This window comes from Myotis nattereri (assembly GCF_964212035.1).
Source record: "Myotis nattereri genome assembly, chromosome: 4".
Lineage (NCBI taxonomy): Eukaryota > Metazoa > Chordata > Mammalia > Chiroptera > Vespertilionidae > Myotis > Myotis nattereri.
This window is the reverse complement of record NC_138079.1, coordinates 50,940,024-50,967,292: the sequence shown is the minus strand read 5'-3', so window position 1 is coordinate 50,967,292 and position 27,269 is coordinate 50,940,024. Positions and strand designations below refer to the sequence as shown.

Here is a 27,269-nt window from a genome sequence, read left to right as displayed (position 1 = left end):
AGTAGGCCTTCCTTCCCCTGCTTCCAGCACTGGCTTCCCTCTGGCACCCAGGACCCGGGCTCCCCTCGCAGCCCTGGCAGCCCTGGCTTCGTCCGGAAGGTCATCCAGTCTAATTAGCATATTATGCTTTTATTATTATAGATCATCTATTTATCTATCTATCATCTATCATCTATCTTCTATCTTTCTACTTACCTACATATCTATCAACTGTTTCCTTTTCAGATACATGCACGTTGATTTCCTACCATTTTTTCAGGATGCAAATAAACACAAGTACTGTTCTCCTTGGCTCTTTAATACAGACAGGGCAGTATGAGCTATGTAAGGAATGGGAGACAAGCACATCTTGGGCAATGCAGAAATTCTTAGGGACTGCATACCATCTCTTTCTGGACAAATGTCTTTAGGTATCATTTAAAGCCTGAGCAGTGGTCCCAGTGCTATGGCAGCATTACGAACAGGTTGTTGATTTAGACACAGGAAACCAATGTGATGCGGACATAATGCAGAGAGCAATGGGAAGTAGACTTTACAGAGACATCCTGGATAGACTCTCTAAGTAGTGCTGCTAAAGCACTCTTCCGAGCCTTTGTTCTAAAATATTTTCTGGTATTTAAATTAAAAAGAGTTTCAGCCTATTTTCACTTTGTGTTTGATGGGACTGAAGTAGTGAATTGGGATGGGTGAAGGAAGAGAGCTGTGTAAGTATTTTGAGGAAAAATAGTTAAAACAGAAAAAAAAGCACCCACACGGCTGAAGCTGGTTTAGACACCACCATGTCAAATTTGGGAGAGTTTGAAGAAAAAGATGACAAAATATGCAGTGTCTGAGTTCCTAGAACAAACTGCTGGTTAGTATAGGTTGCAGGGCGGGGAAGAAAGTTAATTCAATAACATGCATAATACTACAGTTGGTCAGCATGTAGGAAAGGGATTTAAAAGTTACATAACACCATTTAACATGTATACTTTTTGAGATGGAAAGGCCGTATATGGGAAAGAAACAGAGATAGAGGTCAAGTCAAGGTCAAGGGCAGGACCTCCTCCATAGCACTGATTAGATTCTGGGTGGACTTGCTGATTTCCCCTCCAGAAGGAGGCATTCCACTCCCGGGTGTGAAGAAGGCTGTGCTGGGTCCTGGGTGCCCGTTCATTTCCACTGTGTAGCTGGCCTTCATGGGGCAACAAGTTTGGTTGTGAAGAATGAAGTAGACCACAAAAACGTAAAGTCCCTGCAAAAGAAAAGAAAACGGGCACGTTCAAAGAAGTCCTGCTACCACAGCTGAAGCATAAACATGGTTGTAAGCATGGCGATTTTCTACAAATGTTTCCCAAGCTCTACCCAAAGCTGGGATTACAGAACAATGTCAGAGGTCTAGCGAGAGGCCACTGCAAATTTCTGAATGTCATAAAAAACGTTATTTCACGTCATTTGGGAAAACTGCTCCCTCACTAAAAAATCATGTTTTTTCTTGGTTAAAACATGAGTAACTCTGAAGTACACAAAACAAAATTGCAGAAGTACATCTGATTAGCTATGTCCATTTTGCTTCAGAAAGCAAACCTCTTATCTTCCAAAAAATTACTATCTTTTCCCAGAGTTTACTTATGTTCATTTTTTTCCTCTTAGCAAAGTGGTTGAAGTGAGCTCCCACCACCTTGTAGGCTTCTGTAAGGGCAGCACTAATGAAGCCTTCTCATTTTATTTATATATCTCACCTACTTATCTCATTTGGAAACAGAATCACTGGGTAAGGACTCAGAGGAATTCTGCGGATTACTTCATATTTAGCATGCCTTGCTTCTCAGTAAATCCTATATAATAAAGAGCTAATATGCAAATGGCCACCATGCCCTCATGCTGTCAAGCCATAAAGGCTCAGACATTTAACACTGGGGAGAGAGAAATGGGGACCAGCCAGGCACAAATGAGCTCACAGGAGAGAGGAATGGGGACCAGCCAGGCACAAATGAGCTCACAGGAGAGAGGAATGAGGACCAGCCAGGCTGAGGCCTGGGAGAGGGACAAGCCGCCCACCCCATGGTCCCTGCGGTCCCGGGCGCCAGCAGCTGGGGCTGCAGCCCAGGAGAGGGACAAGTCGCCAACCCTGTGGTCCCAGGCGCCAGTGGCTGAGCTTGTGCCTGCGCCTGCAGCCGGGGAGAGGGACAATCCGCACGCCCCATAGTCCCGGGTGCCAGCATCTGTGTCTGCTCCTGTGGCCCAGGAGAGGAACAAGCTGCCTGCCCTGCGGTCCTGGGCATCTGCAGCTATGGCCAGCTGGGCGAAACTGGCCCAGGTCCTGGGTGCCTGCGGCTGGCCAGAGGGAGGGAAGCCTGGGTCCCGGTGCCTGTGACCAGCCAGAGGAGGGAATCCTGGGTCCCGGGTGCGGGGCGAGGCAGAGGCGGTTAGGGGTAATCAGGCCATCAGGGAGCAGTTAGGGGCGATCAGGCAGGCGAGCGGTTAGGAGCCAGCGGTCCTGGATCATGAGAGGCAGTCAGACATTCCCCGAGGGGTCCTGGGTTGGAGAGGGTGTAGGCTGGGCTGAGGAACACTCCCCCCCCCCCCCCTTCGTGCACAAATTTCATGCACTGGGCCTCTAGTGTTACATAAGAACAATAAAGCTATCTTGTACATTCTTAAAGATCTGCTGGCCCTTTAAATTATTTTGCAATCCAGTCAAATTTTTAACAATTGCTCTGCTTCCATCAGAGATAGCAACTCAAATTTTGCATCTGTGTTCCCAACAGTGCCTACACTGCTTTCCTTCATGATTTCTACAAGGGTTCTACTGTATACTTCTAATGGAGCTCTATAAAGCTTGTTAATTTTGACCTTTACATTTCGCCAATAAAACATGCTAAATTGAGCCTCTTATGTCTGTTAATCCTGGTATTTAAGTTTTGGAAGCAAATAAGAATTGCTTGAGTTACTAAATTCTTAATTCACAAAAATGAAAGCAAGACACTTAGCTTATTAAAGAAGAAAAAGAGTTAATGTCAAGATTTTTCATAAAACACAACTAAGGATCTTCACATTGTGGAGTTGTCATTCCCCCATAGTTCCTAACATTTCTAGGAGTGTAGAAGCAAGAAAGTAAATAATATATTTGTGAGCTTGAAATTTACATCTGCTGGTATAAATAGAAAAAGTCTATTAGAAAATACACAAAACAAGAATTACAACCAACTTTTAATATCAAATTAAATTAGAGGACAGCCTGCAAGGTAGGCTGCTAGCATTAGATCTCTGTTGCCATTTCTAGAATCCTGTTAAAAATTAGGCCTTTCTCTCCTTTGTGCTGAAATGACCCCTTTTCAGGTTGGCACCCTGTCTACTTAATTAACAAATGTTTTAAAATCAGTGGTTTAGCTGTTAAAAATATTTTAAAATATAAGTATTCTAACAATGATATGAAATTAGTAACAAAGTTATTTCCTTTTGAAATAGGGTTTTTTGTGTGCTTTTTAAAACAACACTAATATTTTAAATTATGTAGACAGGAATTATTTTCATGTGCAGATGATGCTGTGAACATTAGCAGAAACAAATCTTCCTGAAAATACACATACACATCCAAATTTTTTTTCTTGTACAAGTAACTTTTCACATGAGTATGACCTAATTACATTGGCCACAGCAGTAGACAAAACAGGAAAAAAATTAAACTGTCAGCCTTGAAAACTGTGAGAATGTCACTGATTTATTTCAGGATTTCTCTAAGTGTTACAAAGTGATAGGGTAAAAGTTAGATCAGAAAACAAAAACCAAGCTTTAAAGTCCATCTCTAAGGACCCATTTGTTAAAACAGCACATTCTCTTGTGTTTGTTTTAATATCTAGCCTTTTGTGCTTTGGGAAAGGAACTGACTGCTGAAATAACTTGCATGTGAAAACTGCCTCTTTTTTTTTGGTTAAAAGCCTATTCACACATACAGCAAATTCTTGGAATCTTGTAGATGTTCCCCAGGAAACATAAATACCATTAATAGGAAGAGAAAAGAGTGTTTAAGTGCAAGTTGTATGACATTTGCCTGTGCCCAGCCCTGGCTGGGCAAAAGTAGAAAAGGAACGAACCTTCATTATCCAAAGTACTCAGCTGTGCAAGTTTCTGACCCCAGAGTAAAAACAAGTCCCTATTCCAAATACTGCATGCTAAATCGCAGGCTCTCCTTTCTATGATTGTCTGCAAAAAATTTTTAAGAGAGAATCTAGAATCTCAATTAGGCAATAGAATGTGCTGACCACCCACTATGCGCACTGCCAGGCAATGAGATGCAAGGATAAAATGTTTGGCTCCTCGCAAGTTGCTCACAAAGACAACACTATCCCACAAAAGAATAGGTTAACTGTTTTAGAAGCAGGACACATATAATCCATCTGTTCTGCCTGTTCTTTACCTAGTGAAGAGAAGGGAATTCTTTCTGTGCATTGCTTTTAAAATATATATATTTTTATTGATTTCAGAGAGGAAGGGAGAGAGAACTATAGAAATATCAATGATGAGAGAGAATCATTGATTGGCTGTCTCCTGAAAGCCCCCTACTGGGGATCGAGCTAAAAACCCAGCATTTGCCCTGACCAGGAATTGAACTGTGACCTCCTGGTTCATAGGTCGATGCTCAACCACTGAGGCACACCAACTGGACGATGCATTGCTGTTTTGATTATTTAGTTAGATTTCTACTTCAATGATGAAAAATGTTTTCAAAAGTCTTTAGTTTGATGTATCTGGATTGAACATACCCACTATGCCAATTTCATATTTCTTTTGATTCAGGAATTTAAACTTATTGACAAATATTTAGCAAGACACAATGAAACTATAATGAACTAGAGGAGTTAAATATTTTTAACATCATCAAGGAGCAAAACAAGTACAGAATATTTTGGCTGATTGTCTCAATAATTTCTTTCAGTTCCATATGAGGTGAGAGAATCACCATTGCCATTTTGAAACTGGGCACAAATTAAGCAGAAACAAGGTTGAATCATATATGAGCGTTTATTCCAATAATGCTGGCAGTATACAGAGAGCAGCAGGCCATTATGTAAATTCTGCTCTAACCTCCCCTACTAACCAGCTGATTATGTATGGATAAGGAAGAAAGGCTACATGCAAGGGGGAAATGGGGCAGGAGAAGGGCTGCAGGATCTGTGGTCTGTGTGTCTCCTTCCAGGATCTTGAAGTCCAATAACAAATAGTTAATATTCAATAGTGTTAAAACCCAGCTCTGCCATTTCCTGAGACCTGAGAATGGTCAGCATTCCTGAGACAAACTCCTGGAGGGGGTCAGGGTCCAGGCACAGCAACCAATCAAAGCATGACCTGTCCTTGCTTTGTTCTCAAAATATATTTTCTTTTCGGAGTAATGGACCCATCCAGGCTTAGAGGCATCTATTTTCTTTTTATAGCCTTGTTTTTCTCTTTGCAACACATCCTCCACTTTCCCAGTAAGAAAATCTCTTATCTATAGTTATTCAAGGGAAAAATCATTAAACAACTGTGGTCCTATTGGTCCTATTGTTGTTGTTTCCCTTATCAACCGTACAAATTTAACCAAGGAGTGGTGGCAGGTGAAGAGTGGATAAGACAGGGAGTTGACTGAGCTGCCTGGCTCAGAAGGAAGTGGAGTCTCAGGGCTCCACATTTGTCAAATGGCAATGGTGATTTGGAGAACTCTTCTAAAACCTGAGAGAGTCCCCTCTGAGGACTAAGATACAGCCTACAACTCAGAGCGGTTAAGCTTTGTAGGACTTGTAAAAAGATCTCAGAAAAGGGTAAAACCCAGGTATTTAAACCATAACTGCATGCAGGCTGTCTTAGTCAGCAATCTTCTTTGTCCCTGCCTCTCCATCCCATAATTCCTTCATGTTGCAGAAGCGTGTTAAAATAGCAAATGCATTAAATGAACTCATTTAATAGCTGCCTGGCCCATTCCTTTAATTTTATTTGTCTCTAAATAAAGTGAAACATTAGTCCATGATTTATTTTTCCTGAATTCTGAATGCTTCCTGCACTCACAGCCAATTGGAGCTAGTGTGACAGCCTCCACACTACGTTCTCCACCAATGAGAATTAACACACCCATACAGCAAGAGCTGCCAGCAACCCTGAGTAAATGTGTTGAGCAACCTGACATATTGACTCCAAATGGCCTCTGTCTCTAGTATTTATTTTAGATTCTGGCAAAGAGTTTTGAACATGATATATGATAAAAATATACAGATGATAGTGCCTAGCCTGCCAATTAAACACAAATAATTAAATCAGTCTAGATATTAAATTCCATATGGTGCCAGTACTTACATATTTAAGGAATAAAGAGCTAGAGATTCACACTCAGTGAGGGCTTGGTCTTACAGACACCACATACCTCACTGTACGCCATGACAGTTAATGAAGAACAGTGCTATCAGTAGCTGGAACTGACTATGGAAGAGGCATATCATGACTCAGAGAATTTGAAAAGAAAAGATTTCGCTATTATAAAATTCCAGTGAATTAAGATGAAAAAAGACAGAGAGATTAAGGGAATTATAGAAGCTAATATGTAATAAAAATACTCCATGATTGGTAATTGCTTTCCTTGAAATAGGGAATCCAATAAATGGAACTGAAGAGGAATAAAAAGATATAATATTAATATAAGAAAAGTTTCCTGAAAAATACAATAAGAACTAAATTTGCAGATTCAAAATATTATACCATGGTCCAGGAACATTTTTTTTTTTAATATTTTTTATTGATTAAGATATTACATATGTGTACCCTCTACCCCCCCTCTCCCCGCTCACCCCCTCACCCCCCCGTTGTCCGTGTCCATTGGTTAGGCCTATATGCTTGCATATAAGTCCTTTGGTTGATCTTTCCCCCTTGCCCCCACCCTCCCCTACCTTCCCTCCAAGGCCCGACAGTCCAATCAATGCCTCTCTGTCTCTGGATCAGTCCTTGTTCATCAGTTTATGTTGTTCATTATATTCCACAAATAAGTGAGATCTTGTGGTATTTATCCGCTCTCCAGTTCCATCCATGCTGTGGCAAATGGTAAGAGTTCCTTTTTCTTCTTCCTCTTCTTAAAGAATACCTTTCAGCATTTCATATAATGCTGGTTTGGTGGTGATGAACTCCTTTAGCTTTTTCTTATCCGTGAAGCTCTTTATCTGACCTTCCATTCTGAATGATAGCTTTGCTGGATAAAGTAATCTTGGTTGCAGGTTCTTGCTATTCATCTCTTTGAATATTTCTTGCCACTCTCTTCTGGCCTGCATGGTTTCTGTTGAGAAATCAGCTGACAGTCGGATGGGTACTCCCTTGTAGGTAACTGACTGTCTTTCTCTTGCTGCTTTTAAGATTCTCTCTTTATCTTTTGCTCTTGGCATTTTAATTATGATGTGTCTTGGTGTGGTCCTCTTTGGATTCCTTTTGTTTGGGGTTCTCTGCGCTTCCTGGACTTGTAAGTCCATTTCTTTCACCAGGTGGGGGAAGTTTTCTGTCATTATTTCTTCAAAAAGGTTTTCAATATCTTGCCCTCTCTCTCCTTCTGGTACCCCTATAATTCTGATGTTGGTACGCTTGAAGTTGTCCCAGAGGTTCCTTACACTATCTTCATATTTTTTGAATCTCTTTTCTTTTTTCTTTTTCGGTTGGGTATTTTTTGTTTCTTTGCATTTCAAATCTTTGACTTGATTCTTGGGATCCTCTTGTCTGCTGTTGGATCTCTGTAAAGTATTCTTTATTTCAGTCAGTGTATGCATAATTTCTAATTGGTCCTTTTTCATGACCTCCATGGTCTCACCATACTCCTTGAGGGATTCATTAAATTTATCGGCGGTTTCCATAAAATTCTTGAAAAACCTTCTAAACGTGGCCTTGAACTCTATATCCAGTCGTCTGTCCTCCTCCGTTTCTGACAATTGTGACCTGTTTCTCTGTCTCCGCATTTTGGCTGCTTCCCTGTGTTGACAGAGTGTCCCTGCGCGCCAGGTGTCCTGTGGGGCCCAGTGGCTCAGCCTCCCCAGTTACCTGGGGTGGACACTCTTGGTGCACTCTTGGTGCCTCGGTTGTTGTAGGATAGGAATTGACCTCCAGGCCAATTGGCTGTGGGAAGCAGCTGTGTCTGAAGTGGGAGAATGGACCCCCTCTGACCACTGGGTTCAGTGGCTCCTGGATCTAAGGAGGTGCTAATTCAGCCCCTGCCTGAGGCCACACAGCAGGAACTACGAAGAGGCTCCGCTGTGAAGCAATGCAAGCCGCTGCGGGGCCTTGGGCCTTCTCTTGGAAGTTCCGGGTCTGCTTGGCTGGGCTGTAGTTAGGTACATTCACATGCAAAAGCCTCTGCTGCAGCCTGGGTGGGGCGGGGTCTCAGGGAGACAAAGGGCGTAGAAAGAAGCAATGGCTGATTCTCCGCGCCCGGAGTCGCGCGTCTCAGTGTCCAGGTAACGGCTGCAAGCACCTCTGAGGGAAAGCGGCCCTCAAGTTCGCCCGCTGCCGCCTGAGAGAGCCGCCTCTCCCAGTATGAGTCCTAAGTCCCCAGAGACTTCCCAGAACCGGAGTTCAGAGCAGTCGGGAGCTTGTGATTCAAAAAGACAGCCGCGTCCTCAGGTGCCACCCCCTTTCCGCGCGCGCGAGCCGCTGCCGTACCTCTGCACTCAGCCTCCGCAGCTCCTCTGGCTCTCAGCGTGCTTTTCTTTTCTTCTAGTTGTAGAAATTACACTCAGCCAGCCTTCCTGTTGTTTTGGACGATGTTTGCTCCGTCCTTTGGGCTAATTTTCAATTGTTGTGTGGGGCAACTATTTCCCGGTGTTTATCTATGCCGCCATCTTCGTCTTTTCTCCGGTCCAGGAACATTTTGATATAGATTCTTTAAAACCCCAATCTCCTAATAACTGGTAAATTTTAGGATGGCTTTAGACTTCTTTACATCAACTTTAAATGCTTAAAGATAATGGAGCAATATCTATTAAGTTCTGAGGAAAAAATGTGGTCAAAGAATATTATACTCAGCCAATCTGGCATTTGAAATTATCAAACATAGAAAAATGCTGGGAAGTCAGCATCCATGAATCTTCTTGGGGAACCCCTTTCCCAAACTACATGATAATAAAATATAACCAATAAAGAGATGAGTTGGCCCATAGAGAGGAAAAAACAAAAAATTCAGTAATGAAGATGGCTAAAGGATGATGTAAAAGAACCACCCACTTAGATACAGAACCAATACTGAAAAACATGATAAGAATTATAGGTAGAGTTAAAGGTCAATGTTAAGTGCCTGGACAATGCAGAAAGCATGATATTAAGAAAAAACATTCTAAAGTTGGGAGGATTGAAGATGGGAGGAGATTTGAGTACCAATGACTTTATCATCTTTTTTAGTATGTAGTCAATCAATACTATAAGACTGAAATACCTAGGTGATAAAAACCAGTGTTTCCAATCCTTTAAAGTATTTATTATTTCTTTTCTTATTTTTTGAAAGACCACTTATCATTTCTGTGGTGATTAAAATATCTTTTGTGGTGCAGATGCATATTTTGAAATTCAACAATTATTTCTCTTCCATTTTAGTTTCTCTTATGACAAATGTAAGTAAAATGAAATTGTTTTGTATATTATAGTAACTATAATGTCATATATTTAAAATTTATTTATATTTAGGCATCCAATCTATTTATGCCTGATATTCACTTCATGTTATTATTTTTACTATAAAACAGTCAATGACCTTTAAAATGATCCTTTATATTAATGATTTATTTACTCTTTCTGGTGTTCTTCATTCCTTTCTATAAAATTGGATTTCTCTCATATCTTTCTCTTTTCCTTCAGCCTGTAGAACTTTTTTTTAGCATTTGTTGTAGTTCAGATTTGTTGGAAATAAATTCTTTCAATTTTTGTCTGTATAAAATGTCTTTATTCCATCCTAACCAGTTTGACTCAGTGGGTAGAATATCAGCCTGCAGACTGAAGGGTCTCAGGTTCGATTCCAGTCAAGGGCATGTACTTTGGTTGCAGGCACATCCCCAGTAGGGGGTGTGCGGGAGGCAGCTGATCGATGTTTCTAACTTTCTATTCCTCTCCCTTCCTCTCTGTAAAAAATCAATAAAATATATTTTAAAAAGTCTTTATTCCACCTTCATTTTAGAGAAATATTTTAACTGGATATAGAATTCTAGGTTAATAGATTCTGATTTTTTGTTTGTTGGGAGTCTTTAAAGATGTCATTCCATTGTCTTCTGGCTTCCAGAGTTTCTGATGAGAATTATGTTAATTTTTATCATTATTTTCTTGTATAATGTTCCCTTTACTTCCCCAAGCTGCTCTCATCATTTCCTATTTAGAGTTTTCAAGAGTCTGACTATGATATGCCGAGGTGTATTTTTCTTGGCTTGGGGTTCTCTAAGCTTTTTGAATTTGGAAAATTGCTGGCCACCATTCTTTCAATTATGGTCACCTAATTTTATTATGGGTTACTTATGCAGGAAGTTTGAAATTATTTTAAACATTTTTTATCTTTATACTTTTATTGCTTCAATTCTTTTATAATAAATATTTATAATCTCCCCCCAAATTAGTAATTTAACAACAAAAAAACTCCAAGCAAATTTGTCAATATATTAGTAATGACAAATTCTATACATTGGGAATATATGGACACATGAACCATTTATTACTGTTGTTTTCTATTCTATATTTTTAAAACTTTGAAACATAAAGATATTAAAATAATAGGAATAATATTTTTGGAGACATAGGGAAAAGATATAATTTAAAAATCTTCCAGTATATGTTCATTCTATTATAAAAAACAGTTAAAAGAAATAGGCAGTGGAATCATACAAGTGGCCTAATCAAAACCACCTATCGCTTAGATAGCCTACAAAAAGTGCACAAAAAAATGCAGTATAAAGGACTTAGACTCATGCAGTGGTTCTCAACCTTCTGGCCCTTTAAATACAGTTCCTCATGTTGTGACCCAACCATAAAATTATTTTCATTGCTACTTCATAACTGTAATGTTGCTACTGTTATGAATCATAATGTAAATATCTGATATGCAGGATGGTCTTAGGCGACCCCTGTGAAAGGGTCATTTGACCGCCCAAGGGGTCACAACCCACACAGGTTGAGAACCACTGACTTAGAGGAATAAAATCTTTTTTAAAATCAGACTTTTTAAAAAATATATATTTTATTGATTGTTTTACAGAGAGGAAAGGAGAGGGATAGCGAGTTAGAAACATCGATGAGAGAGAAACATCGATCAGCTGCCTCCTGCACACCTCCTGCTGGGGATGTGCCTGCAACCAAGGTACATGCCCTTGACCGGAATCAAACCTGGGACCTTTCAGTCCGCAGGCTGACGCTCTATCCACTGAGCCAAACTGGTTAGGGCTAAAATCAGACTTTTTAAAATATATTTTTTAATTGATTTCAGAGAGAAAGAGAGAGGGAGAGAGAATCATTGATCGGCTGTCTGCTTCATGCCCCCTAATGGGGATCAAGCCCACAACCTCGACGACCAGGAATCGAACCGTGACCTCCTGGTTCATAGGTTGTCAACCACTGAACCACACCAGTTGGGCCAAAATTAGACTTTCTTCTGCTTAAAAACTACAAATTTGTGATTATAAAAAGAATACCTTCCCCTAATCTGTAACCTCCTAGAAAACAAGAGATTATGTCCAGTTCAGTTGTATTTTTTAGTTTATGGGATGGTCCCTGGGACACAGGAGGAGCTTACGCAATTACACTTTTTAAATTTCATTAGTGGGAGACAGTAGGAGGGTGTGGTGACAGATACGGGTTTGACCATGTGTTGGTTTTAGTCCTCTAATTCTCTCACTGTAGTGAGGTAATTCGGTAGTTGCTCAATAAAATTGTGCTTTGGCTTCGTCTTTTTGTTTCACATGTTACATGTGCTAAGACACTCTAATGGGAGAATGAAGTGTCCACTCCTGCCTGGGTCTCTGCTCTATGGGGTCAGAGCCCCTCTGGCAGGGGGCTTGCTGGATGCTAAACCCCAGCTGACTTCCTGGCTGTGTCTTGCTTCTCTGCTGGGGCTGGGTTTGCATAATGCTGCTGGTCCTTCCTGTGGCTTCTTCTCTTTAGGTGTCACAGATTTCTGCTTTCGCTTTCCCCTTAGCAGACACCCTTGCCAAAGTCTCTGTTTCTGGCTTCCTACTACTGTTCTTGGGCTGCTCACCTACTGCCATTGTACATCACCAGGGACTTAGCAGCAAAGACGATGGATTTCATGCCAATGACAGAAACGAAAAGAGAAACCCAATATTTCTGCATTTATACATTTTTTTCAGGTGTGAGAAAAGTTGGAATTTTAATTGTTTCATATTTTCAACTGTTGTTATCTTCACACTTTAAGTTGCTTTTGCTAATGTTCTTACTTATAATAAGAATCACAATCTAAAGTGTGCACTAAATATACAGATAAAGGAAACAAGTGAGTTCATTTTGGCAGCCATTGGTTAGTCAGCACAACTGAAATACTTAGACAACTGTAGGAACAATTATTACTCAGATGCTCTGAAAAGTACTTGGGGATGAGGGATAGATAATTACTAGTGTTCAACATAGGTTATATAAAATTCTTCTAAAATTTCTTACTAACTTAAGGTATACTGTCTATTCAGAACTAGTAGAACCATGAAAAGTTCAGTTGACAGTCTGCTGGCTTCAGAAATGTCTAAGACTAAACTCCTGGGTAGCAGGAGTTCACTTTCAAGGTTTGGGATTAGATAGAATGTCTATTCTATCTATCTATCTATCTATCTATCTATCTATCTATCTATCTATTACTATCTACATAGTAATCCCTAGAAACAACCAGTCTATAGATTTTTATCATAAATATTCAGAGTATAGACAAGATAGTTTTCCCTTTTATATAACCAGGGCTTTGATCTGCAATTTAAGAGCGTAATTCTCTGCATGTCACTTACAGATGCAAGAAACATTTGGTTAGTCTTCTTTGTGATAATGAATAAAAAGACAATTACTAGGTCAAGCCTCAACAATCTCATCTGATCAGCATCTCCTTGTTCCACAGTGCTTTATCTTCAACACTCTCAATGTTCTTCATGCTTCTAAGTTTCAAAATATGGAAAATTCATCAGTCATGATGCTACTTATCAGGAGCCAGACTATTTCTGACAAGATAAAAGAAATTAAAAATGTAGTGTTTTTTTTGTTTGTTTGTTTTTAAGTTATGAGAACACAAACTCTTGACCCCACCAAATCCCTGAGAGTTCGTAGATTAGAAAATTTTCAGAAGTACAAATCAAGTTGGGTACTAGGATTTCGGGAAAGAGAAGACTGAAGGTGGTTTTAACAGTATGGAGATGAACTAAATAAAGTAGAAGAGGTGGGAATCTGAGAATAATGTTTTTAAGGTTTTAATAAAAAGTGGAAAAGGGAAACAAGTTGCAGTATGTTTTGACTGTAAAAAAAACCACAACACCTTAATTAAATTATATAAGTACCAAACTGTATCATGATTGTTTATTTAAATCTTGTTATAGCTGTATGTATATTACAAATAATAATTTAAATTCAATTTTTATATATTCTAAGAAATTTCTGTCAGAGGCAACATAAAAAAGCCAAAGTCTGTAGATTGAAACAATAATAATAGCAACTACAACAACAATAATAAAATACAGTGGTGTTTTCATGCCCTCTGGTGTGGTTTTTCTATGCAGAAAAGACAATTCAAAACACTGTGGCCAGGAGTCAAGTTGGCCCACTGCCAAACTGTATACATATATCAAGTCACCATAATGAGCTCTCTAAACATCTTGAAAAGACCACATAACAAGAAAAAGGACAAACTCTGATAAACACAACAGCATGAATGAATAAAAAAATCAGTATTCTGGGTTAAAAAAAGTCAGACACAACCTGGCCAGTGGCTGTTGACCTATGAACCAGGAGGTCATGGTTTGATTCCTGGTCAGGGCACATGCCTGGGTTGTGGGCTTGTTCCCCAGTGTGGGGCGTGCAGGAGGCAGCCAATCAATGATTCTCTCTCATCACTGGTGTTTCTATCTCTCCCTCTCCATTCCACTCTGAAATCAATACAAATATATTTTTTAAAAAGTCAGATACAAAAGAGTATTTACTGTATGATTCTATTGATACAAAATTCTAGAAAATACAAATTAATAAATAGTGGCAGAATGCAGATCAGTGGTTGCCTGGCTCTGGGAGCAGGAGGAGGGATATTCTACAGGGGGGTCTAGGAAATCTTTCGGGGGTGATAAAAATGTTCTTCTTCTTCTTCTTTTTTTTATTGTGGTGGTGGTTTCTCACCAATGAAAGCTTAAAAATAAACTAGGGGTTGAATTTGTTGTTATAATAAATTGAACACTATCCTTTTTTGCCAAGGATCAGCAAAATTTTTCTGAAAAGAGTCACATAATAAATATTTTAGATTTAGCAGGATATATGGTCTCTGTTGAAACTATGCTGAAATTGGATTTTTTTTATAATTTTCATATGTCAAAAAATATTATTTTCCTATTTTTATAACATTTATAAGTGTAAAACCCATTCTTAACTCTGTAAGTACTTTTAAATATTGTTTTTGTCAGCATCCTTTATATTGACTTTTTGAAAACAAGACTTGAAAAAATTTAGCATTCAGATATCTGTGAATCACTTTATGGATTAAGCTTAACTGTCTGGACAGGGATAGATAACCAAAGAATACTGTTGATGATGATGAAAAGGGAAAATTGGATGATCCAGTGCCAATAAAAAGAAAGGAGAATCACTTGACTGTGGAGATTAAATTAAATTTCATACATGTTGATGTGAAAACATGTAAGGTTATTTTAAGTACGAGACAGATCAGGAGAGAAGGCAAGGTTAGATACACAAGCGTGGACATAGCTGCGTGGCGGTAAAATTAAAGCCATTCTGGGTGTCTGATTGTTTTTAAAGGTTGCGCGCTGTAGAGAAAAAAGCTGAGTGCTCAGGATTAAACACAGCTGGAGAAAATGAACAGGAAGAGGAACCAGTGAAGTAAACAAGGAACAACCGCCTGGTCGGGCAGATCAGATAAGGAAGACACAACTAAGTGTATCGGAGAAGTCAAGGAGAACTTCTGTTCCAGAGGAATGAGGCAGTCCACATCGTCAGAAACTCAAGAAGGAAAAAGAGGCATTTGTTTATTTCAGATATAACCAATGTCTTTGGTGAGAATAGACCTACATAAGTAATATATAGTGCTGTCAAGAAAAAGGTTGCCTTAGGTTAGGGAACAATCTGACTCATGACAGATCAGCCACTTTGATAACTAGATGTCTATACTTGATGGGAGTGTTTTCCTCCTATCCACTCACTTCATTCATTAGTATTCTTTTATTTCCTAATTAAATGCATCAGAGCATTGCTTAATAATATTGTGTAACTTTCAAGTGTACAATTTTATAACACATCATCTATATATTGTAATGTGTGCTCACCACACAAAGTTTTTATTCTTATTCGGAGCAAAAGACTACATAGCACAGAGTTCAATCCCTTTTAACTACAAATTGAATCAGGCGTCCCATGTGAAGATGCTGAATGAATACTGCACATCTCACATATTCTACAATGCTGGGTTAATGTGGTTGTGCTTTCCTGTCAATTTTATGTCTTCTCTGACACCAAGATCCCTTTTGGAGATGCCCAGTTTTTGTATTCCTGACTTCCTTCTGCCCTACAAGTTGCTGAAGGCAGCCAGCCAGCCAGCTAGACACATAACTACTGGGTTTATATTGCTTTTAAAAGGAAACATAATCTAGTAAACTTTTAAGAAATGATTCATTTCATTATAACATGGTTAATCAAATGTTAAAGATGAGCTAAAAGCCTTGTTTTAGAAACATTCTTGGATGAGTCAATTCTAAAAATAATGACATAGTTCCTGTAGTGTCCATAGAAATGTGGAACTCAACATCCTATGCTTTGCTGTACTGAATACGCAGGTATAAATCCTGCACTGAGGAGACAGTGATTTCTCATTATGACTGGCAAATTCCAGACTGTTACACCAGAAATGAAAGCGCCTTAAAGTATCACATTTCTGGGAATCTTTGTATTTATAGATTGAAGATAATATAGCATCTAAACAGAAATCAATAATAATTCCAGATATTGAAAAGAGAATATAGTCAAAATATTATTTATTATTTTCAAGTACTCTTTTCTGATGAGCTACTTAGTAGGGACAAATCACTTGCTATCTTTTTGTTGCAATTTCCTAATCAGTGAAACAAGGACACTAGGACTTCTCTAGGGATGCTCTATGGAATATAACTAACAAAACTAAAATTTTTTTAAAAAAGTATGAATAAATTAATCTTAAGCAAAAAGTTAAAACATCCCAAATTCATTGTTAATATTTATTGCAGAAGAGGAAAAGTAAGAAAAAATACAGAGAAGCCCCCCAAAAAACCAAACACCCCAAAATTTGTACCAAATCTCAACACTCAAAAATAACCACTCTATCTTGGATATGAACTTTCTTAAAACTACAATTTCTAGAGAGGTTTTATTTTTCCCCAACCCATTAATTATGTAAGGACACATTTTCATATGTAAGCATTTTTTTTCTTTCTTTTTTTTTTTTTTTGGAATAAGAGCTGAAGTTTGGATTTATAGTTGGGCAACAGCTGGGTAGCCTCAGGTCTTGGTTTGCCTGGGGCAGTCCTGGTTTGCTTGGAATTTGGGGGTATCCTGTTGTCTCAGCATTTTTATTAACAACACCCCCTTTCCCTCAAGCATCAATGACAGTGAGTTATATGGCAATTTATTTAGTACAGCTAGATAAGGCTCTGCAAGGACACAGCCTGTGGAAGTTATTCTATTTGATACAGTAGAGCTAACAAGTATATCCATAAAAAACCCAAGTCTAACTACACCTTTCCACATAAGGGTGGTCTGCAATTTAAATTCTCTCTGAACTATTTTGATTCATTCACTGAGTTAATGCACAGCAGCTGAGTGTCCACCAAGGGGTGCGCTGTAGGTTTCCTGCAGGTGGTGCACGCACAGGCTCAGTCCTTTTCCCCAGAGTATGTCATGCCCACTCTGCGCGTCAGTGCCTGGAGCTCCACCAGGAGCTCCTCTGCTTCCCGAACCTAGGATCACGGCCTGAAGGGAAAATCAGTAAAGTGGAAGATGGGTCTTACCTAAATTTGGTGGTGTTCTTTCAAATATTTTCTCTCTTTTAAAAAAATCTTTACCCTTAAAAGAATTACATATGTCCCTCTTTTTCCCCTCATTGACCTCTTCTAACCTGCCTCCACCCCCTGCCCCTGGCCTTCACCACCCTATGGTCCGTGTCCATGGGTTATGCATATATGTATACAAATTGTTTGGTTGATCTCTTCCCACCCACCCCTGCCTTCTCTCTGAGATTCCACAGTCTGTTCCATGTTTCTATGTCTCTGGCTCTATTCTTTAAAAAATATTTCAGTGTCTGCCCACTGGCATGGCTCAGTGGTTGAGAGTAGACCTATGAACCAGGAGGTAATGGTTAGATTCCCAGTCAGGGAACATGCTTGGGTTGTGGTCTCGATCCCTAGTGTGGGCCTGCAGGAGGCAGCCAATTAATGATTCTCTCTCATCATTGATGTTGCTCGCTCTCTCTCTCTCTCTCTCTCTCTCTCTCTCTCTCTCTCTCTCTCCTCCTCTCTAAAATAAATTAAAAATAAATAAATAAAAAATTTTCAGTCTATACTATGTGGGAAATTCTGTGATTCATAAAATAATATAAAAGATGTGATATAAAAATAATAACATCAAAGAGCTTACTCTAGAGTTAAAAATATAAGGCATAAATAAAATTAAGTCCTGTGGCCTAGAATGTGTGCTACAATGAAGATTCACATTCTCCAACTTCTTTTGCAACAGAAAATTTCAACTTTGTAACAGCAGGTAAGTTTCATAGGTGAATATGTAGTCCCTCTCATGATGAAGGTCAAAGGGAAAGTAAGATTTAATTTTATGTATTTATTCTGTAGCCATTTTTTCAGAATTATATATATATATATATATATATATATATATATATATATATATATATATATATAATACTGGTAGTGAAAGATGAAATTTTTAGTAATGCCTCTTTTAATTACAACCTCAAGTCAATCATTTCCCTTTTTAAAAAAGAGTATATCTTTTTATTAAATGAAAAATATAAAAATTTGGAGTCCAAGGATATTATTCATTATTATCTACTCTGTAGGGAAGTTCAATTCTTGTGATTGGTAATATAACAAAAAATCTAGATAAGGATTTTAGTTCAGCCCTAAACTTAATTTTCTTTACTGCTTAAAACCATACTCCTGTAAAACATGGGATATAAAGTCAGATATCTTAGGACTGACTCTCTCATAAGTAGTAATAGTAAGTATATGATATATTAATTAGTATAATAAGTAGCTCTGCTGTTACAATCAGCTATATTTCACTTATGTGAACCTCTGCTTTTTCATCTGTATAATGGGAATATCAGTATCAGTTACCTCTGTGGATGACTATAGGTGCAAATGAAATCACTGTAAGATATACACTTATAAGCTGTGAACTTGCTCTATAAATTTTAGGTGATATTGTTTTTATTGCTAAAATGATTTGCACAAGCTTAGTCTCATCCTTATCCTGGTCGATGTCTTTGTACAGCACATCCTGAGAAAGGTACAGGCATCAGTTTCCTCATTGATAGGGTTTATTCTTTGAGTCATGTCAAAAATGGAGGGAGGAGGGAGGACGAGCTAATGCGTCAGCAGTTTCCAATACCTCCTGAGTAGAGAATAAAATTTTCAATTTGCCTAACAAAGCTTCTGCGGTTTGGTCCTCATCTGTTCCCACTGGGCCTCAGAGTCCACACTCCAGGCATACTGAACCACCAGGCACTTTCAGTTCCTCCAGACGTGCTGGGCTCTCTCTCAGTTTTGCCAGGGGACTTGCTGTTCTGCCTGACCTCCCCTAGTCTGGCTGCCCTACTCATTAGGTAAGTATCGGCCTCCTCCAGGACTCTGAGATGCTTCTTTGGTTACCTCACCACCCCATACTGAGTTATTTACCCCAACACTCTGCCTCCCACACCCTTTGTACCCCCTCGTACAATCATTATGTTCTATCCTTACTGCTAGTTTTCTAGTTGGTCTCCTACATCAAACTACACAGTCTGTAAACTTCTTAAAGCAAGACAACTGGATTTCTTCACTGCCTAAGTCCAGCACAATGCCACACAAATGGCTAGTCCTTCTTAAATATTTGTTGAATGGATGAGTGATAGAAAAATTAGGGCCAGAAAATCCAGAATCCCTCTATAAATAGGGCATCTTCTCTTCTTTTATTTAAAATATATATATATATTTTATTGATTTCAGACAGGAAGGGAGAGGGAGAGAGATAAAAACATAAATGATGAGAATCATTGATTGGCTACCTCCTGCTCGCCCCACACTGGGAATGGAGCCCACAGTCCCAGCATGTGCCCTGACCAGGAATTGACCCATGACCTCCTGGTTCATAGATCAACGCTCAACCACTGAGCCACTCCGGCTGGGCTGGGCATCTTCTTGACTAAGCAATGGGTGTAGCTGTATCAGCTATGTTATTTCCTGAATACATCTTCACAGAAATTCTAGAAGACTTAAATTGGGGTGCTCTCTTTGGCAGCTGCTCCCATGACTGAGTAAGAGTATGAGGGTATGTAATCACAGCTTTTTATAGGCTGTTAAGTTGGAACAAAAACCTCCTATAGTGGGAGGGGATGAAAGGCATATCATGGGAAAGGCAATAAAAGCTGAACTGTGAGTGTGTTTGTATGTGTTTAAAGCACTTGGAAGGATATGTAAAAGCATGACACATTTTACTATTTCATTGGTTTCTTTTTTTTTTTTTTTGAGTATATGAGGCAATAGCTATGTCTAAAAAGAATAGTTGCTATAATTAAGAAACCAAGCCCCAAGTCCCAAATTTGGTTTCCTTAATTTTGTTTTCAAATCTTTCATGCAGACAGTGGTTTGTACCTTTTTAAAAATTTCCACCCTTATAAGAGAATGAATATTTTACAAAATTATTCCAACCTATATTGTAATTTTTAGAATAAACAAAAATTTAGGCTTTTAAGACAAAGAAACAAAATCCCATAATCTCTGAAAAAAATAATCTTAAAAATATAAGGAAACCAAAGAACTACCTAGTAATATTTTTACATGTTATTGGTGAAAAATAGTGAATCTGTGTATTCCCCCACATGGCACAAGGATGACTATGGTCCTTTTTATGATTTGTCAATAATAACAAAGCAGAGACATGCAAAAAGAACAGGCCATTCTTGTAAGAAATGTGCAGAGTAAAATATGTATCTGCTGAAAACCCATGATACCAATTTCTCATCTGCAAAATCAAGATGTGCTGTAAATTGGATTATATGAGTCTTTCTAGAATTAGAGCTTGATTTTTTTAAAATAGCTGTAGAACATAACATAGTTGCAGATATTTTGTCTCTCTTTGGGGTTTGTTGCAAAAAAGGTTTAATCAATGAATTTACTTTCTGTAGACAACAGGCCCATATCCCCAGACAAAAATAAATCTCATTGTAAATTAATACATCATGAATACTTGAGTAGTGAATCAGATTTCTGGAGCCTTGTCAAATTCGAGATTTTGAGCCTGTAAAGTTAAGGATCAAACTCTGATCTATGGTATCCCCAAGGATAAGAGCAGCCTCTAAAATATACTTGCGAAAAAATAAACAATACTAAATTCTATACATCTTTAAAATACTGGTGAATCCAAGTATAGCAGGTGATCATGAAGAATTCTACCTTCTTTTCAGAGTGCTCTCTAATTTAGCCTGGCTCATGGTAGTGGGGGGAAATTAAGAAATAGATGCTTAATAGTGATTTTTACACTTCTTGCTACATACAGCACAATTATTTTATATATGTTAGAGAAGGAGCATCTCTAGTAAACACCAATCATATTTCTTTATAAAGGAAATGAATTTCAGAGCTAGTTCCAATCCATAAATGCAATAGCAAAACATTCTACATATATCTGTCCAGTTAATTTTGATCTTAAAATGCTCACAACAGTCTGCATCAATTTCTTAGTCCAGAGAAAATGGAAATATTTTAAAAGCAGGCTTTTTCTATATTAGATTGATTACCACTTTTCCTTTTCTATACTACAGCTTTAGATTTTTATTTCAGGAGTCTTGTTTTATTTTTTCAACATTTTTTGTTTTGCCTCACTCACAGCTTTTATAATAATCCCCTAGGAATTTAAAGAGAAAATTTATTCCCCAGTAAATCCTGTCCTTTTAGATTTGTCTATGACTAATGGTGACAATTCAAGTGCTCAGTACTGGGACCATCGGATAAAACATGCTGGAAATAGTGTGGTTATTATCAATTTACTGCAAGAATAGCAGAATGGGCCTTCATGTCTTTCCTATATTTTCTCCGAGTGTGTGTGGGTGTCGGGGAGGGGGGGGGGGTGGGTATGTTGGTAGTAGAGAGTCATTTAAATTTAGGAGACCCCAATATAAGTAAACAAATGTTGGGATGGTATAATACACCTTTCATTATTCTTAGCATTCATTTAAGTATTGTATTTATTCATTCATCGATCTGTCCATTCATTCAACATTTAATGAGCATAGGCACTGTTAGAGTTTGGAACAAAAACAACAACCCAAATTTGTATTATAAAAACAGAAAAGATTTAAGATGTTTCAGATCAAGTAATAGTGTCACCTATGAAGTTCGCTTCCTAATTTCCTACCCAGGATTCAAGCTGTCAAAAACATCTTGCTTTTGCTTTGCATGTTGTGTAACTACATGGATGACGTGTCCAACTGAAGAAATATTTTTCTAAAACACAAACTCTTTAGCAGTCCCTTTTGTAATAACTCAGATTTCTAATAAGATTATTATTACTTAATAAACATCAAATTTCAAATGCATTTATTCTGCCTGCAGAGTAAATTCAACAGATAAGAACAAATAGCCCTGACTGGTGATGGGCTGCCCTACTGCTAATGGCTAGCTCATCTTTGGCCTGAGGGAGTTTATAGAGTCAAACCACAGCACCTACTGGAAGGAACAAAGGTGTTCTTTGTCCAAGTTATCGGGAAGTCCAATGAGGTGATCTCAGGTATGACTTGCTTACTGTAATTCTGGAAACAAGTGACTACAGTCTACAGAATGGACACTTGGTCATTCTGTGAGGTTGGATGCTTGCCTACAGATGTTGGAAAATAAAATAAAAAACTTTGTAATATGGATATGTTGCTTGTTGCCTCTTTGAGAATCACCAGCCATTTCTCCTGTTGCTTCCACACACACTCCCATCAGAAGTGGCCCATAAATGACAGAGCCAAGTCACAGAACAAATCTTGTTTCCAGTCCAATGCTGCAAACATAGATTAGGTCATATCTTGGAATTCTTCCACTGAGAAAACTTACAAGAAGCAAAGCAACTTTTCAAAGCATAGCAAAATAAACATTTGCTCCATGACTTACTGAATTTGGCACCAAACGGAAAATATGTACTTCCAGTAAACTGAGTGAGTTAACTGAGGCACCAACTTCACCTTCCCGGTTGCTTAAGGCCACCAGACTGCAGTGGGAGGCTAACCTCTCTTCTCTTCCTAACTCTACCACCAAGTCTCTTATTTGAGGCAAAGCGTGCAATCTTTAGCCACTTTGACTCTTAAGCGGGACAGTGCTGCCTGCTATCACCACAGTTCTTAGAGCAAATGTTCAATAATTAAATGTTTTTTATTTTTATTTTTAAATATACATACTGTTTTGGCACTACACAGTGGAAAACTATGAAGAATGTAAATAATTTGAAAATGTCAGTTTGGGATGAGGTGCTAAAACTCATGAATCATTTCAAGAGATTTCCCTAAATTGAGATTTGTAGGAGGAGAGTGGAGGCATTGGAAATTTCAAATAAGAGATTTAATTCAACAAGAATTTACTGAGGACCTTGTGCCAACCCTGTAATTAAGCTTTCCGGGCAGCACAAAAGGAGCAGGAGAGTTGGTCTTCAGGGAACTGATGGAGGAAAAGCCCCAGGCAGCATAGATGTGTCAAAGGTGTGCACACACGGAATACAACTCTGGGGCTGGCATCAGAGGAGAGGACGGTAAACTAGCGAGGCACAGAGGGGTTCGAGGAAATGGCATACTGAGAGCTGGGGCTTTAAGGAAAGTTAAGATTTGAAAAAATCTTTAAAAGGGGTACAGCATTATACATGAATGCAACAACGGGGTTGAAGGCAAGGAGATGGGAGTAAAATCCTCTGTATCGTAAACGACCATAAGCACTGGATTTGTTTATTCCAGCCAATATGTTTTAGCAAGAGTGCTTCCCAGGCTTTGTTGATCCTGTTACCACGGAAAGCTCTAGCACAGAAAGCTTTACTCAAAAACAGTTTGAAGAATTATTTAAGGTCATGCAAGTCTCCTCCTCCTCTCTTCTCTTTTTTTAAAAGAAAATAGTAAAACTACACTTTATTGAGTATCATGTACTGGGCTAAGCACTTTATGCATGTTATTTCATTTACTGGGACTTAGGCATGGCACTGTACCTGGAATTCAAACTTATGCCTGTCTGATACCAACTTTTTAACTCAGCGTTGTCATTTACCAAGACTGGTGTTGCCTGGATTCTCTCTGGGCAGTAGGGATTTTCAGTGCTTTCTCATGGATCAGGTTATTCCCTGAGGTGTGGTGTGATTACAGCTATCACTGTATCTTCTAACTTCACTCCTGATCCTTTCAGAGAAGCACAGTGAGCCCTCAATATCATCAATAGGCTCTGAGATTTTAAGTGAAATGATGTATAATTAAAACAGCTTTACCACAGGTCAGCGATTTTCAATCTTTCTCATCTCATAGCACATATATACTAATTACTAAAATTCTGCCGCACAGCAAAAAACATATTTTGCCTATCTGACAACAAAAACAGGTATAATTTTGATTCATTCCCACCAGACAGCTATTGTCATGCTGGCTATTCTCATTTTTTTCATTTGAAAATCTAAGGGAAAAGAGGTCAGTGCCCCTGACTAAATAGTCAGGTATTGCATGTTTTAAATATTCTGTGACAGCCCTGGCCAGTTTGGCTCAGTGGATAGAGCATCAGCTGGCAGACTGAAGGGTCCAGGGTTTAATTCTGGTCAAGGGCATGTACCTTGGTTGCAGATTCCATCCCCTGCCATGGTTGGGGTGTGTGTAGGAGGCAACCAATCGATGTGTTTCCCTCACATCGATGTTTCTCTCTTTCTATCTCTCCCCTTCCCTTCCATTCTCTCTAAAAAAAAAATCAATAAAAAAAATCCTTGGGTGAGGATTAACAAAACAAAAAAATTCCTGTGGCACGCTAGTTGGAAATCACTGCCACAGGCTAATAAACAAGAGTTAAGTTGCTAGGCATCTCATCAACATTAAAATGAAACAACACTGAACAAAATGAAGTTATTTGAGGACCTGCCATATATTAATGCCTACTTTTGGGGGGAAATAGTATTATATGGCATGATCCACTCAAAGATAACAATATGTACTCTCAGGGCCAGTGTTTACATATCATGCCCCTTAGACTCGAAGGAGAGGGTTGCGGGGTTGGGGGGGGGGGCAAGTCTTGAGAGTGGAGAACAGCTGCCCTGGGAAGTAGAGAGACAAGTGGTGTGTGTCTTCCCCTCTGTCCACTCTGTTGGTTTTACACTAGAAAGTCTTGGTAATCTTGGACTGAGCCTGGCCACTCTGAGGTCTGTACTTTCTACTGGCAAAGTGCTGAGATGCCCAGTCTCAGAGGGACTTCTCCAGCTCCCTCTCCTCCCGTCCTCTCTGCCTCTGACAGCACAACTCTAGAGACTTTTAAACCTTACCTCTGATGTAATAATTTTAGTATCAAATAATTAAAATATATCTTTAGAAATTAATTACAAAAACTCTATATAAGAAGATCATTATGGAAAATGTTGGAGTGATATGTTTTTATGTAGTTTGTCTCAACTAAACCTGTCCATCTAATTTTTTTTTCCCTTGACCCTGTAACCAACATGCCCAAGTTTATTATGAACAGCTTTTCTTACACTTTACTATGATATTTTTTTAAAAATCTTTACCCAAGGACATGCTTAGAGAGAGGAAGGAGTGGGGAGAGGGAAAGGAAAAGTGGGGGAGGAAGAGAGAGTGGGGGGGGGGGGAGAGAGAGAGAGAGAGAGAGAGAGAGAGAGAGAGAGAGAGAGAGATATCAGTTGGTTTCATACATACCCCAACTGGGGATTGAACTTGCAACCCAGGCATGTGTCCCACCAGGAGTTGAACCAGCAACCTTTGTGTGCACAGTACCACGCTCAACTGACTGAGCCACTCCAGCCAGGTGAAGTTGGTGTTGGTCTCGCCCGTCACCTTTCCTACCCTTCACTGTGCTCACTTCAGGTGTCTGCACTAGAGGGCTGAAGATTTTTCCACAGCCATCTTTAAAGCTACCACCGGGACTCTTCCTCTCCAGATCAAGTGTTTCTGTCCGAGTTTTGCTCCCATTACACTTACTGTGGTAAGTGATATTAAGCAAGAAATGTTTTAACTTCCTTTTCGGTGCAACAATACTAGGTTGGCCTAAAGTGAAAATGAAACGTTAGATAATAAACCTGATATCAATCCTACTTAACTGGAATCGAAAAACTTAACTGTGAGAGAAAATCAAAACAAACATTCGTAAAAATTAATTGTGTGGTGCTTTTGATAGATGAACTCAAAACACACCAGAAAATAAATGCAGGAGAAAATTTTAGGATAAAGGCAAAAGATAGTCCAAGAGAACTAGTCTAAGAGAGATTCATTTTGCAATACTAATAATGTATTGCAAATACTACTCAGAAATAATAAAAACAAAAAATTCTGTTCAGGAAAAATTTTAAAAAATAAATATGTAAATCGGACAAGGAAGTAAAAGCATTGAAGATGGGCTCTGAGGCCGTCCCTGTCTCCTAGATGTGCTCGCCATTTGCATTCTCTGTAAGCTCCCGACCACCCATTTAGAACTGCAACTCACCTGCACACTCCTCGCTCTTCCCAACGTGGCATTCTCTTCCCACCTTCGAACATGCTACTTGAAGTTCCTTATTGCTGTTTATTTGTATTATTTATCCACCCCCCACCCAAACTAGAATGCAAGTTTCTCAAGGGCATGCATTTTTGTCTGTTTTGTTAACTGATTTATCCAAAGCACATAAAAGAGTTACTGGAACAGAGTGAACAAACAAACAAATTAATTAAAATTAAGCATTTTCTAGTGTTAACTACAGTGAATTCATAGCTCAGGAATGGAAAAGTAATTAGAAGTCAATTCAGCAAAGAGATCTGTAAAACACGAGTGGTAACACTGGAAATCACAGTAATAACATAAAAATAATTCACATTTACTGAGTGCTTACTATGTACTCTGCTCTTAGATGCTTTACATATAGTGTCTCACACAATCCTTATAGCAACACTGAGATAGGCATCCTTCACATCCTCACTTTACAATGAGGGAACTAAGGCACGGGGATGTTTAGTAGCTCCGGTAAGATTGCAAGTGACAGAGGCAGGATTTGAACCCAGAAAGTGCAGTGGAGAGCTGATAATACCTTCTACCTGCACACCCTGGAAGGTCGGTGACTGAGGCATATGGGTTTTACCAAGTGCATTTTCTCTCTAGAAGTAGGAGAAACAGGGGAGGTCTGGGAGTCCCTTTTCAAATTCTAAAATTCTGGCAAGAGGCACACCAGAAACTAGCTCTGGGAGAGCTTTAGTGGGGGGATTAACTGATAGTGAGCCATGCTCAGCAAAGAGCACAGATTAGGGGGAACTGGGCAGGGAGCAAGAGAAGGAAAAAGATGGAAAGCTGAGTGAAGAGTTATTAAAGAGAAACTTTTACATATTATATTCTAAAATTGTCCCTAGTATGTGTTCTGTCAGTGACAGTAATAATCATTTCCTGACCTGCATTTTGTCAGACTACTCAAAAGCTTTGCAATAAGATTAGGAGATGCAATTCAAGAGAAATTTATGGTTTCGTACTGTTAAATCATGCTACTTTATTATTTTCACTTTTTCTCCCCAAAAGAGGTATGAGGTAGTAGTACATCATGACCAGATCAAACAGTGTTAATAAAAACAATGGTTCTTTGTAAATAACCTAGGCAAATAGTACTTTCTCATTTTCTAG

General features: G+C 38.8%; 1 protein-coding gene across 1 annotated transcript in view; it reads right to left on the bottom strand.

The window, feature by feature from the left end:
- Positions 1–27,269, bottom strand: part of ADGRV1 (adhesion G protein-coupled receptor V1) — a 459,909-nt gene that overhangs the window by 8,728 nt on the left and 423,912 nt on the right. Inside the window, exon 88 of the mRNA XM_081090113.1 lies at positions 1,043–1,234. Within this exon, the coding sequence (XP_080946239.1) occupies positions 1,043–1,234 (192 nt within the window). The remainder of the gene's footprint in view (positions 1–1,042; positions 1,235–27,269) is intronic.